This window comes from Centrocercus urophasianus, unplaced genomic scaffold (genome assembly GCF_019232065.1).
Source record: "Centrocercus urophasianus isolate 14NV4802_14NV808 unplaced genomic scaffold, USGS_Curo_1.0 seq_41, whole genome shotgun sequence".
Classification (NCBI taxonomy): Eukaryota; Metazoa; Chordata; class Aves; order Galliformes; family Phasianidae; genus Centrocercus; species Centrocercus urophasianus.
Genome location: NW_024884989.1, coordinates 3350334 through 3365934, shown reverse-complemented (window position 1 = coordinate 3365934; position 15601 = coordinate 3350334). Strand labels below are relative to the sequence as shown.

The 15601-nt window shown below is 40.2% G+C and overlaps 1 protein-coding gene across 1 annotated transcript in view; it reads right to left on the bottom strand.

The window, feature by feature from the left end:
* OGFOD3 (2-oxoglutarate and iron dependent oxygenase domain containing 3) overlaps positions 1-15601 on the bottom strand; it is a 35504-nt gene that overhangs the window by 17367 nt on the left and 2536 nt on the right. Inside the window, exons 3-7 of the mRNA XM_042833208.1 lie at positions 11642-11717; positions 10821-10863; positions 5914-5978; positions 5282-5338; positions 594-747 (exon numbers count right to left, since the gene is read on the bottom strand). Coding sequence (XP_042689142.1) covers positions 594-747; positions 5282-5338; positions 5914-5978; positions 10821-10863; positions 11642-11717 — 395 coding nt within the window. The remainder of the gene's footprint in view (positions 1-593; positions 748-5281; positions 5339-5913; positions 5979-10820; positions 10864-11641; positions 11718-15601) is intronic.

The following is a 15601-nucleotide window of genomic DNA, read 5'->3' as shown; positions in this document are numbered from 1 at the left end:
TTAGATGTTTCAGGTCATCGACTTCAAGGTACACTACCCATACACAGACTATAGCACTGAGGTGTAACTTAGATTTTGATGGGCTAAGTTCTGTTTGGTTCCATCTTAGGCAACTTTTAAAACTCAACAATATGATTTTGTCTACTTTATTTTAAACAGAACACAAACAAAATCCAGGTTGCACAGAGCCTCTGAATTCAGTTTAAAGCACCAACACCTTACTATCAATTGTAAATCACATAAGACCATTGAAAAGCCTGAAGTATTAAGCCACGAGCCTAGAAACAGAAAACTATACAGTGAAAAGAAAGTCGTGGTATTGCCACTCTAAAAAAAAAAAAAAAAAAAAAAAAATCCAACAACAAAACATTAAATTGCTAATAGGGAACCATGTCCCCACTGCAGAAAAATTGTCTTGGATTGGCTTCTAGAATTTGCTCATCTTTCCTTTTGTTCCTCATCTGAAGATTTATTTATTTTTTTTTTTACAAGCATGAGTTCTCAAGTATGCTTAAATGTTTAATGCAAAATAACTTTAAAGAGATCTAATAATAGCACAGAACATTTGCATCCCATTAAAGCCTCCTACTTACCTTGTCAACGTGTGGGTGCCAGTATTCATCATGTGTTGTCTTGGCTTCTGTACTGTTTATTCTAGAGAAGAATGTTGGCTTAGTCAGGTACATGGAAGAAGAGCTGATACCAAAGGTCTCAGCAATCTTCTGTTGAATTCTCTGTCTCACATCACTGCAAAGAACAGAACGCAGCAGACTGAGGGTTGGAACAGTGCTGAGGCCCCATCTAAACAGTGACACATCTCTCCTGTTTCTTCTCTGGGCTTCTTCATTCACTGTTACTGCTTCCTCAGAGCTAAGCATCTTCCTCAGACTGTGACTGTATATCCCACTTTCCCAGTTTATTTTGCCTTCAACAACAGAGACTTACTACATCAAAAAAAGACAGAATCTGCAGTTTTCTGTTGGTTTTGTCTCCTGTGCTCCACATTTTATGATTAGTGTAAGCAGTCTGTTTTCTAAGAAATTCCATGCATATTGCAGTGTTTATGAACTACCGAAAATCAGAAAGTATCTTACTTGCATATTTTTAATCCAAAGCAGATGACTGGAAATGAGCACGTTTGTAGTGTTGTCTTGTGAGACAAGCCTTCAGTCATCCTTCAAATAATTCCAAACTAGCCCAAAGGAGTCTCAGGCTCTATGAAATTCAAGGTCTGAGGCCAACATATGCATTGATATTGTATCCAGATTTTCTTTAAAAATGAATGCAAGATGTTTTCCTTAATTATTCTGAAAGTTCCAGCCACAGTGTGTCTACATTGGCTACTCCTGTGCTTGCCAAGAAAAAGAGCAGGATTTTGCTTTTTTTTTTTTTTTAGATAACAAAGAACACGAGGAAGCAAGCATTTTTAACTGTACAGAACTGCTTATACGGCAGCATCCTATGCTGTCTTTCAGGACAGACAAGGGCACGCAGAGCTAGCACAAAGTGCCCCAGCTTCAGTTCAGTCTATGATACTTCAAGATTCCTGTGACTCATAGGGATCACTGGAAAAATCCCACAAATAAACACACGCAGCTAGTATTTGATTTTGAGGAAATTAAAAAGCAACAAAGAACACAGTAACACATTTTTTGAAGTGTTCTCAAGGCTTAATCCTCTGTTTCCTCTTTAGATACAGTTTTCTCCCCGTTAAACACACTCTTAGCTACTGTACGAGTTGTCTTTTTCTTCCTTTGAGGGCTTCAAAAGCAGCACCAAAGCCAGACACTTGGAGCATACATCCCTCTGAAATTCTGAATGGAATTTCATCACTAGTTCTGCATCTTTCCTGCGTTAGACATTTCTCTACTGGATTGTAACTGGATTTAAGTTTTCAGCAGTCAATTCCAGCTATTTTAGATGTGAAATATGAAAGCCATGAAATGAAGTTAGAGATGAGATTATCAGCTATTTACATGACTGCATGAACTGATGCTTCAAGTTGCAAGCTACATAACAGCCATGTTTTGTAAAAGTAACACCAAGAAAGGATCTACAGGCCACCACCCCTTCTCCCCTCATGCCTGTGGGTGCCTGATCTATCTGCCTGCCTTCCTAGAAATAGGAAGGAGGCTGCCTTATGCTTGCCAAAAGCATTAGATGCAGTTACTCACTTCACCACGACTCGAAGGCAGCTTGCACTCTGAGCAGCCCACCACAGGAATTAACAGCCTAACCCACAGTGAAGGAGCCCATTCCCAAGCTGTATGGCAGCTGGCTGCACCAGCCAGCTGGAACAAACTCTGAGTTAGCTGAGCCACAGTCCTGACACAACTTTAAATCTCCAACAGTCATATCGCTCCCTAAGCAATGCTGCTTCCTCTTTTGGGTTGATTCCTTTCCTACTTTCTAAAACTTTCTATGAAGATTTGCTGTTCTGTGTTCATAAGGCTCTGCTAAAGCTGCATTCCTCCTTGAGACATCTGTGCAATGGCTTCAGGCAAGACTGTAAGTTTTGCAAACCAAGCAGAAAAAGCTCTGCTTCGTGACACACAGAGAAGTCTAGCTGGTTTGGATCATATCAAAGAGAAGGAAAAACTTATTAGTCAAAGTATGTTGCACAGAGAAAAAAGCACGTTTTTCAAAAGATAACATAAATAAGAAACAAATTCAAGTAGACAAGGAAAATAGTGAATGGGGAGATAATAACAAAGCAGGTAAGGTGAAGGTCGAAGCAGAGATTCAAGCTTTAACCTGGTCTTGTGGCAGCACCTGCCTCCAGCTGACACAGCAATAGCCAGGTCTCCACGCACAGAGCACCCTGGTGGCCTCCCCTTCCCCTGTGTGCTGCTGCCTTCAAATACTGAGTGAACTACAGATTTCCACTGCTACTGAAACAAGCAACCCATGCTGCAAAGACTTGCTGGAAAAAAGCCCCAAGCAGCAACGTACCTTTGAGTGCCTAAATGCTTCTTCCTTCTTGAGCACATACTGTACCACCAGAAATGCACAGAAACTCCAGGAAATTCCTAGTTCAGCCAGCTTTCTACATAGGGAGTTTAATACATACTTTCTGATAATATGAAGTGAGACCAAAAAAAGTATGTAGCCACTAGGCTGCAGTTTCCAGCTTAATGCAGCAGCAGCCACATAAAGGACTGAGAAAAAGAACCAAGTGTCAAACAAAAATTTCTCAAAGATATAAGCTCTCAGACCAGCAAAAAAAAAAAAATATATATATATATCTATATATATCTATATATGCTGTTAGAGGCACTGTGCACAGTGAGAGTTTCAGCACAAAGCTCTATGACACCACTCAGCTTCTCCAGCTCACTGTCAGTATCTCTGCAGTGCTCCCAGTGAAAAGCACCAAAGACAGCAGGAGACAAAGCCACGCTCCTCTATATCCAGAAAGTTTCAACAGCAATCACACATGAACAATGAATAAAGGCAGAAAGCAAGCTGTTAGTTCTCCTCTGCTCATTTTGTGTCTGTGCCTTAACAAGCTGAGAAGTTTCTGGAATAAAGCTTTGATTGTACTGTTTTTTGCTGAAGTCACAACCTTAAAAACAAGCACACATTTAAAGGTCTTACTTCTGGATAAAGATGCACCTATTACATGAAACAGGAGGAACTACTGCAATATGCTTGGCAGACAGGAGAAAAAGCATCAGCTTTGAAACTGTATTAGCTTATAAAACAACATAATTCTGACACAGATAGTTTAGAAACCAGCCTCCTGGCACAAATGCCTATTCAGATTTGTTATTGTTGTAATCAGCAATACTCAGACATGAATTACATCCAGTTATTTCTCTCAGGAGTGTATTTCTAAACAGACCTTAGTAGGTGAACGAAAGTAACAAAGATAAAACGCTCCCAAGAATAGCATAAAATCATTCATTAGGACATAATGCACTGCAGTCTGTATTAAAGCATTGCCATTAGTATGAACAAAAGCATTCTATATGGGTTGTGACTGAAATATCTCCTATATCAGCATGCAGCACCAATGTAGTATTGATGTTCTCTAGCAGAACTCTCATCCCAGAAAGCAGGGGTCGGAAACTAGCATGAATTGCTGCTCAGGACACCTCCTGCCCATTAACTTCTGTTATTTTTACAGATTCTTTGATCTTCTACAGAACGGAAGGCAGCACAAATTACTTGCAAATTATTCCCCACTGTCTTGTGAGGCAGACACCTGATACCTTCTAAAATCAATTGTAATAAAAAGCATAATGTGTTTGCGATGTGTTTGAGGGCAGAAGTACATCTCATCAACAGTGATAGCAATATCAAAAAACATTGGGTCAAATAATAAAATTTCAGCTGTTAATAATAACATATGCTGTCCAAATGGAACATATCAATTAACGTATTTGAATACTTAGTTCTCTTTCTGCCACTAGAGGGAGGTCAAATTCCTTCATATAGACAAGAAAACATGACCAAAAAAAAGCAGAAAATCATTAAAATTAGACTAAAAGTTCAAGCCGGGCACATTTTAAATTATGAGAAAGCAACTCAAATGCTTAACTGAAGATTTATTGTGTCTAATCAATTAAAGAATGTTTGCTCCTAAGCTTTGGCAACACACTTTCACAGACACATGGAACTCATTAGGTTTTTCTCTCCATTAAGTGGATGAGCAGGTCTACAGGAAAGCTGAAAGCATCAGATGCCAAAGCTGTTACATTATAGCACATTTCATATGCTGGCTTTTTTAGGAGGAAAGCATGCTCTGCTTCCCAGGAAGTAATTTGAAGTCCTTCCACTTCCTGCTTCATTGTTTTTAATGCTTTCCTACACTTCACCCCCCAGTAAAAAAAACCAATGCTCCTATTCTGACAGTAGTATAGGACTGTCTTCATCCAGGAGACATCGTGGTTGGTGATAACAGACGTCAAACAGGAGTTAGTGATAAAATAGATTACAGCTCAGATAATATGATCTGAGAACTCTGGCAAACAGCTCTATTTGCTTGCAGGTCTGGAATTGGGCTTCAGCCATCATGCCCTTATGCAGGAAGAGAAATGCAGTGCTGCCACCATCTGATTCCACTTACACCATCAATACCAGCCTGACATCGATGATACAACTAAACAACATCTGCTGTTTTGAACTTGAAACATCTTGGTTCTCAGTGATTCTATTCTGAGCTTTGAGTTCAACTCCATGTCTGAACCCATCACAAAGGATAAGCATCCCCAGCTTACACTATACAAAAAATACCAGGTTTTGTAGTTCATTCAGCAGTCATTGAATTTTTTCTTACCGATATAATGCAAAATCCTCTTCTGTGAAGATGTCTTGAATTTTGTCCCCAAAGAACCTGAAAAATCAAATAAAAATTTAAAATAGCTGGTACTGAATCAGACTGCCCAATAAACCATGCTGTATTCTCTCCCCATTTGTGCTTTACTAATAGCCCACGTATAGAGACGATACTAAAATCCAACAAATGCTTGAGCGTGGAATTTCCAAAGCATTGCTCAAAGATCAAATGTTAAAAAATTAAAGGATCAAGATACAGCAGCTGATAATGGAATTCCCAAGGCATGAAAAACGTCCCTTCCCACATGAAATAAGCACGTGGATTCAAGGTTTTTTTAAACACTATTCCAGTCTACTTGATTTCTCCCACTGCCGATCAACTACAGACTGTAAGTGTGGAAGTGGGGAGAGAAAAAACACCATAAGAATTCCCCCAAACTACCTGAAGAGTAGCTTTCAGTAAGTCCAGTTTAACAAAAGATAATGCTGGTTTTCCACCACAGCAGCTTTTCAACTAACTGTGGTAAATCTAAGCAATTCTACAGCTGGCAATGCTAAATCTTCCAGCCCAGAGGACTGAATACTGAAGGTGCAGGATTACAGGAGTGACAGCAAGTCAAAGTGTCACATTACCTGTACAGATTAACAAATTGCTTCCCTAGTGAAAGAGCTCCAGAGTGCAAGTCCAAAATTGATGCCTGGGAAAGGAAAAAAAAAAAAAAAAGGAGTCTGAGAAGGTTTTATTATTTAACAAACTTTAATAATCGTCTTGTTGGCTTTCACTTGCCATACCCTCCCAAGTCAAAGTATTAGTTTCTAGCTTCACATCCAAAATATTAATGCTTATTTTACAACTGCAAGCCTCCTCCAGTTTGTTCTATAAATGACCATAAGATTAAGGCACCATATGGATAAAGCACAGAGATCCAAATCCAGCATACAGAATTGACAGAGCCTTCCTCCCCAGGGTGAGACACTGTGTTCCTGGACCAGTCTTAAAGACATTCCCCTTTCACATTTTCCAATATTTATTAAGTGCTCAAATAGCAACACTAATATTTAACCTGCCCAACATTTGTTATTAAGATTTCTTCACCATGTGTTGCTGTGTACTTCTTGTATTTAAAACAGAAAAGTTTGCTTTAAAGAACAATTACAATTGTAAGGTTTGCCAGAGCCACTCTGTTATTCCAATTTCTAAACTGCTGTAAACTGTAAGAAAAAACTAAAGAGTGAAAAGATTTTATATCTGGAAATAAATAAATCAATCCATTTCTCCATTTGACTCAAGCCAAACGCTACTGTTGAGCTCCAGACCAATTTAAAAAGGTCAGTATTCACATTTGCTATGATAGAAAGCTAGTTCTATATTTTTCTAAACTGAATGAAGAACACTCTTGTACATCCCTTGCTGTCCAGAAAATACATGTTTTTTCCCCATAATTTAAATAGCAATTAAAAATATGCTCACTTAAAAGCAGCATTCCTTCCTTCACTGAAAACATCAAGCAGCAGCAGTGGATTAGCCTGACTGCCACCAACATTAATACGACATCTCCGAGGTACAATATCCTGGAAAAAGCATTCTCATCCTGGAATGTGGCATTTCCTGATGCACCACGTACCATCCACAGGTGAGCTGCCTGGAAAGAGTGATAACTCCCATCTTACCAGCAGGATTTCTGGGCATAGCTGGGACAGAAACCACTTTTTATTTTAACCAAATTAAAGACAGGCTGGTGAATGCACGGCAGCACAGCGACACAGAGCTGCAGTGGCAGCCAGCAGTATGGTTTCAAACACCCCCTACACCCCAAGTCTCAGCACACTTCTCTCTCTCCTCTGGATCACATTTGGGAGGACACCCACGCCAATCCAAACAAGAGAAAAATCACTGGAGGCTCAACTGCTTTCAGCTTCAGAGCCGAGACGGGAGCTCCACTAAAGTCTCTATTTAAAAAGAGGTAACAAACTTACTTCAGTACATCCACCCAAATTTATTCCCAAACTTTTAAGAATATATAAAGTAACAGGCTACTGAAACAGACATGAGTTTTTCAGACTTCTGCTTCTCACAGAAGTTCTTTAAAGACTGCAGAGGACTGTTTAAGAAACAAGTCACCTTTCTGCAAGAGCTGCTCTAGGATGAGCATTAGCTTCAGAAGTAACGTATTTTCATTTCATTGGTTTCTGGTTCTGTACAATAATCTAAGTTACAGCTGGAACAAGCAAAACTGCTTCCTTGTAGCTTCAAAAATACGCTTGTAGCCATGCCAAGGTAGATTATAAGGGGAAGTAGCAGGACGTATCTGAAACATAAGTTTAATTTAAGAACAAATTGCTTTCCAAATACTTCCAGCACACGTTCCACACACTGCAGATGATCACAGCTTAGTGGTAGAGACCAAAACAGTCAAGTGGATCAATACAAGAAGTACAGGTACCTGCTCCCAGGAAGTGGTGACATTCATAGCTGAGAAGGCAATAATCACAATGCAAAGTCAGACAAAGAAGATTGAAAACGATAAGAGGATATTCCTCAGGGTTGTTTCAAACAGGAGGAAAAAATAACTGAAAGACATAGGCAAGGACTTGATTACGAACACAGAGCAATTTCTTTAATAGCTAACTGGAAAAGAAGATGAAACATTTAATTTAGCCTCTGCCATTCCAGAGCATCCAATATTTTCAGTACCATTTTTAATACTCAGAAGAACACCACGTAGAGGAGTGTGTCAACACCACTGCTTACAGTTCAGCTGGCTGACCAAGTTTCATTAGTCTGTACCTCAGATCAATGCTCCCAGGCAGAAAGCTCTGCAAAGTTCATCTAAAGATGGCAGGAGCAATGCAAATGTATCCACATGTACTCATGATTGACAGCTCACTAGATGATCCTGGAGGTCTTTCCCAAACTTAATGGTTCTATGATATGATCTATTTATGAGATACGGTTTAACAGAAGTGCTAGAGAGAAGAAATTGAACTTTCTTGTACAAACTGACAGCTGTCTCAAAGTGCCTGCTGGTAGCTAGGCAAGAAAGAAGGAAACTATGGGGTCTGACGTAGCAGATGTGTAAGATAAATACCATGCAGAGGCTTTATCTTCTCCCCAGAAAAAAATCAGGACAGCATTTTAAGGACTCTAGAATTTGGTAAGAAGGGCTGAAAGCAGGAATGATATTACCTGCAGAAATACCATACTGTGCATGGGTGTGTGTGCCCACACCAGAAACCCTTGTTTAGCATCATAGCCACATGCTGTTTGCTTCTTTCAGTCATGAGAAGCACAGTTTTCCCTACAAGAAGGAGGTTTAGGAAGCTACTAACGTCAATTTGCAGCAGCATAGGAAATGGAGCACCTCAGCTGACTGCATCAGGGGTTTCTTTCCCTGGCTTCAAAGTGCCAATAGCTTTGATAGTAAATGAGTCAAGTTTCATTTATGCTGGAGAGATGTTCTGACGGCAGCACCTCCAAAGATTTGAGTGAGTCAAACTGGTAACGTAAGCAGGGATCACATGCAAGAAAATATTGGGTAGAGAAAAAAGAAAGGCCATTACCTTTATTAAGATGGGGAAAAAAAAGTTGAAAAACACCAGGAGAACTAGCAGAAATTACATTCTAGAAAGAGAAAAAACACAGTAGAAAAAAAAAAAAAAAAGCAGCTATTTTGCAGAGACCTACAAGGGAAAGCAGGACAGTGGTGCAGAAGGTGCCTCTGTTTAGATTCTGCTGGAAGTCAGACCAGAAAATTACATGTCCTCTTCTAGCTTCAGTGTGTGCATGCACATGAATGGGCATGTGGGCAAATATACTGATCTAGGAGCAGCTATAACAGAATATGGGGCAGAAAGTTCAGCACAGCAACTGGGGTATGACTCCTGGGACACTTCAGTATTTCAGTGTCAGACAGAATCTTCTCAAAACAAAAGTATGGAGAAGGACACAAGTTTCTGTGTGAACCTTCAGTCCCCCAAGGAAGCAGAAAGGACTGCAAACAGGGAGAGAATTGACAGAGTTACAAGTGTAGCTCTTTAAATTATTAACTTACAGCCACACAAACAAATCTACTTTGTGAACTCTAAATACAAATATGACAAGCAAAGATGCTATTTAAAATAGGAGTAAATCAGAATGAAAATAGTCTGCCCCACAGCAGGAATTTGAAGCTTGGAAATATGGAGATAAAGTTGACTAAAGAAAGAATTAAAAAGAATCAAAAAGAAGAATTATTGAAAGAATTTTTAAGGAAAAATTTAGTCTTAGAACAGTGAACATAATTGGATGGACTTTGAAGTCTCAGACACGTAAAGGAAAGCGGCAGATCTCAGTCAACAGACTTGCAGCTCATAAGGCAGAGTAAGGTGGCCAGATGGAATGAGAGCTGAAGCATTTTGTATGCTACGTAGACCAGAGGTTTGAAAAGAGGACAACAAGCTTCAGTGAAGAAAGAAGTTTTATCTACACATCATCAGCACAAAACAGTCATTATTTAATGAGATCTGGGAGCCAAGATTGCAATATCAGGAGCAGATTCACTGCAGGACATCAGGAATCCAAGAATACAAGGAAGAAAAAAATGCAGAATGGAAAAAAAAACAACAAAAAAAACAAAGGCTAAGAAAATTTAGGTGAAGGACTACATTCAAAGGGCTGTCCTGAACATTATCCTCTAGAAATGCTTTTCAGCTCATCTCTTTAGCATCTTTCAGTGCCTACCCACAGTTCTGGGTGAGGTTTCAATGCAACACTACACAGCTCCTTTTGTACCTTTCCCTAAGGAGTCACAGCATGCAACAGCTTTCTCACATTCACACACTGCAAGGAACCTGAGAGGATCACAGCCTAGAGTTCTGAGACCAACAAAATTTTATTACCAAAGAGCCATTTTCCCCCATTTCTCCTCCCCTTTAAAAGCTCCCAAAATGTTTTTTGCAGATCTTCTTAAGCAGTCCCAAGGACAATTTAAAAAAGTCTTTCTTTTTTTTTTTGTTTTTCCCTTCCATCACAACTTTCCTCCTTTTCTTCCAACAAATGTCCCAATTCAGCAGAGGCCCAAAGAAGTGCTTATGTTTACAAATACTCAAGGAACAATACCTGTTCATACACAAAAACAAACTGAGAACAGAGGGAAAAAATGCAGAGAAAAAGGTGGAGGTTTTTTCCACATTTAAAGAACATAATTCAGAGTTCTGCTGAAGACATTACATGGAGTTTACATAAAAATCAGCCTGTATGTGATAGCTGTGAACCACTGTGATTTGGTTTCTCAAAAAGGAAAGAAATCAAACTTGGTGTATTCTGCTTTAGCAGCTGGCTCCAGCTGCAGAAGACGAAACCAGACCAAGAGAGGCACTAGAAATATTAACTTAATAGGAAATGTGTCAGCTGTACTGGAGAAGTCAATTATAGTCCTAGCAAAAGCATTAATAGGATAGAAAATAAATTTCCAGACAATTTCCCCAAATCTGTTCTCTTTTTAATCTTAAAGCTCTCCTTGGAAGTAAGAGAATGTAAAAATTAAGAGGACACTGCTCACCCCTCCATCTGATCCTCCCAAGGACAGTCCCCTCTCTGCTATTCTGCAGGCAAAACAACAACCTCAGATGAGAACTGAAGGCTTGATTACTTTGTCCTTTAATGTCATTATATAAAACACACAGCTTTCCAGTAAGAGTTATTTACTGCATCAAATACAACCCAGTTAAGTAAAAAAAGAGAAGCTACCTTTTATTTGAAACCCTGAATTATGCACTTAGTCATGAAAATAAAGTATCTACACGTTGCAGAACATTTCTGGACAGGAACAGCCCTTACATACAAGACCATAAGCACCTTCACTAAAAAAACCCCACAACCCTGGCTTTCAGATTCAGTCTGGCCAAAATTAAACGAAACAAGCAAATAGAAAAACCACCACAGATTTTCTAATTACAGACTTTGACAGTCCCAGGCTATTTGATTAAAATTGATCACTGCGCTCATAGAGAACTACAGGGTCAGCACCAGGTCGTAGCCACCCAGAAAGCAACTCGTCTGAAAGGAGATTTATGTTTGGTTTTATTGTTTGGTTTTATTTCTGAAGGTAAACTGGAACAACAGAACAAAATTGTTCAACATTTATTTAGTGCAGAGAATTCTGTTTTCTTTTCTTTTCCCTACAACCCACATAGCTATGCAGACTCTGTATCAAAAAGCCTTCACTACAACAGCAGTGCAAAGTAGCTTTTAATAAGATACACACAAGTTTAATGCATTAATCAGTTTAAGTCACCCCCCTTCAGCTTGCAAGCTTTCCATTACAACTGAACTGGGGCTCACTGTCAGTATGGCAGATAGAAATTTAAGAAGGAGAATTACCTACGGATTCTTTCTGCTTCCTCCCTGGTGATCACAGCATCACTCACACCTCTTCCACACCTCCTGGGAGTGCACCCTGAAACACAAAAGGAAAGACCACCTTCCCAAAAAGCTCCCAACCAAATCCCCATGATGTCCTCCTACTCCCCTTTCAGATCCACAAAGAGTCAAAAGTTACATCAGGAGCCACAGAATATTTTTATCAAAATCCCAGTGTAGGATTAAAACAGACTTACTGATGCTGCTGAGCATATCTAGCATTTGGAGCCAAAGATGCCCCTTGGTTAGTCAGGCTGTGCTGGAGACATCTGTACATACGTACATGTAAAAAGACAGATGGGAAAAAGGGCAAAATGTACTGCTGCACTTAGATGCAGACAAGTGTTCTTAATTACATAACTGGTCTCAGGAAGATGATCTTCAGTGATTTCCCCTTACCTGCTCTGTTCTAGCCTTCAGACAGGCAGGGCAAGAGCCAGGGAGTTCAGAAGAACCACATGGATCCCTTCATCTCAGGCTAGCAGTTCAAAATCGGGCAGCATTTCTAGCAACTGAAACCACTTAATAGCAAACACCTACAAAGAGTTCTTCACAGTGTAAGCAAGCATTCAGATAATGGACAGGGATACACACCACTCTCAAAAGGGAGAGTCAAGAGGGCAAATCACATTCTGAATGTCTCTACAAACAGACCTCAAAGGACAATTTTTTTATAATGGATCTTGCATTAAAAGGTGTCATAGCCAAAAGCATTAGGACCTACAATAAAAGAATTCACTTAAAATTCACTACAGAACGACCTGGCATTTAATATTAAAAGCTCACGGAAAAGGATCAGCAGTAAGAGGAGTGAAGAATATATGAAATTTCTTTTAAAACTACAAGTCTGATGCACAACAGCCTTTGGGCAAGAACAAGAAATAAAATCAGTTCTGAGTCAATACAGACCTTGGGATGCTGCATTAGACATTTTCCTGGGGAAACTCCATTTACAGATGTAAAGTTTATGGAAGAATGTGAATGAAGCCATTTTCTGACATTTGCCAACACACTTTTCTGTTGCTGAGCTCCTCTTCACAGATTATTTGTTCCTCGGAACAAAGGAGAGGGTACAAAGCACTGCTGCAAGAGGAAAAGAATTGCATTCATCCGCCCAAGGCAAAAGTGTCAGTCTGCTCTGATCAAAAGCATCTGATGATAACAATGAGCACAGTGACAAAAAGAAATCTTGCCACAGTACAAGTGCTCTGCAGGGCTGCACACTGGCGTACTGGACGTGCCTTGGCTGCTTCAACACTGCAAAACCCTGCAACTACAGCAGCACCTTGAGAAGAAAGAAAAGCCACGAGGAGATGTGGGTGCAAAACCTGAGGCTGACAACATGTACCAACTGCACACTTGAAAAAGCCACTTATTGGATGTGTATTTAAACTGGAGGCACTGAGGGCATTCCCAGCAAACACCTGAGAACCCAACTATCCTGAAAAGCAATTTTTCCTTCTAAACCACTGGGGTGAAAATGTAACCCACTTGGTTTCCTACCTGGATTTGCCTGCTGCAACCCAAACAATTCTGCCTGTTTTCTGACTACCAGCAACAACTCACTGAGATCAGCTCAAGAGTCAAATTCCAGGAGGCACATGCTGAATTATTTGAAGATGATCTACGAAAGCAGCAGGTAAAAATGTTACGAGGTTACAATGTGAACCACCAGTAGTGCAAGGCCAGCACAGAACCCAACATCATAACAAAAATGAACCAGAACCCCAAGCTCACTTTTCTCCTTTCGACACTGTGAACAGCAGCAGAATCAAAACACACCATTCTTCAGAAACAGAAGTGTGCAGGAGAGGAAAAAAAAAACCAAAACACTTAAAAATGCAAAAAATTCAATCAGCAACCTGAAGGTGCTCTACGAATTTGAAAACAGCACTTTGCACCACAGCCCCAGAAGCATAGAATTCAACTGACAAGGGCTTTCCAGGTGGAGAAGTTGTGCTAAGTTATGAATTAGAGGGGGGGAGGAAGAGAGAGTGAATTCTATGCCATGTTTGAGGAGAAGTGTAATTATCCCCTCCCTCTGCAGTCAGAAAAGCAGGACCATGTTCTCATGGAAATCCTGAGCTTTTTCAGTCTCTCAATCCCAGGCACTGACCGTTTGCCAATTAAACACCGCAAGCACTGGAAATGCTATGTTCCTTTGTAGCATATAACCTAGCAGTCACGAATGGGAAAAAGTAGCAGCCAGTAAACAATGCCAACTATTTCTCATCCCTCCTAAAGCCCATAAAGGCTCCATCGTATGCGTAGGTTAAAAATTGGCTCTTCACTTTTGAACGCCAGCATGAAAGCATCTCAGAAGCTGAATGATGGGACATCTGTGCCTCCACGCTAGCAAACACTCATCATAAGAGCAGGACAAATGGCTGAGGGAGAAACAGCTTCAATTCAACACTCACAGATGTACAGAAACAACCAAAAAAGGAACGAATTTAGGCTGCCAGAACTGAAAACACTTATGAGACATTTCATTAAGAACCACAAGATTCATTCACCAAAGACATGCAGAATAATTACCACCAACCACAAATCACACGCCACGTATTGCACACCTTATCTAACACTCTATGGGTATAAAGACATCAACAAAATCATAAGGCACAAGTTCGGAAAGCTGCAGTACAATTCTTATTATTATTCTGCTACAAAACAGGATTAAAAAAGACTGAGATAACAGACTGACACAAAAATGAGATTCTAAGACACTCAGGAGAAAGCTGAGCATAGAAAACCAATAAAGTTGTCTTGACAGATAGAGACAAAAGAGCAGAATGACCTTCCTTGTGCCACTGAAAAGGACTCTTTAATGCACGAGTGGCAAAGAAAACTCTTAGAGATAAGGGAAAGCAAGGAGAGATGTGGCAAAAAGGAAATTCAAAGGAGAAATTCAATGCTCCACAGCAACTCACCCAAACAGAACCTTCCTTGCATGACTCCCCAGAAAGGACACTAGAAAGACTTGCTTTTTCAGAAGAGATTTGTGCTCTAAAATTCTGGCTGCAAACAACAGCGCAGGACTTACCCTTCTGGAAAGGCTGGTACTGGAGTCAGGATTTAGCAAAGCTAGCTTTAGAGAGGATGAGGGTTACGTTGTGTAGCAATTGCATGTATCAATACAATGGGAAAGGTGTGACAACAGAGACCTGATGACAGCAGGACTGACATGACAGAGAGGTGCTATAAAGGAAGGGAAGAAGATTGCTCACCTGTATCAGAAGATTCTGGGTTTGCAGGGAAAAGCTTCACTAAGGAGGGATCTCTAAAAAGAGAACCTTCCCAGCTAGAGGTCAGCCCTCAAATGAGGTCTGAGAGAGGTGCAGCCAGGCTGCTCCCCTTCCAACTGCACGTGTTAACTGCCTTCACCTGTGCTCCCAGGGCTGACTGGGTCTTTTCCACAAGTGCTCAATCAGTGGTTCAGGCTGTGGCTCAGCAGTTCCCGTGCACATTGCTAAGCTAAGAAAACTAGCAAAGGTAATGCTAGAAGCAGGAGGTATTCTGAAAGAAACAGCTGAAGCTTTTCCAACCTGAGAAGAAAAACAAAAACAGAGTCTAGCATGAAATCAGACAGGTTCCAGAAGCAAGGTATGAACACTGGATGCAAACTGTGAAAGGACTAGAACCACCTGTGTTGATGAAAACAATTTCAGCATTAAGAAATGTGTCATCTTTGTCTAAGAAACCACTGCACGTGGGAGCACTAAAGCAGTAAGAGCATATTTCCTAAATCTGCACTCATGAGAATATAGGCTAGCATTACAGAGTACCCAATAGCTTCCACAAAGCTGTGCCTAGCAAAAACAAATCACTTATCTAATAAGCTACTCAGCTTTGAATGCAGGAGTTGTATTTTTCCAATCAGAGTAAAGAAGAAATGTACACAACACTGAAAAGCCAGAAATA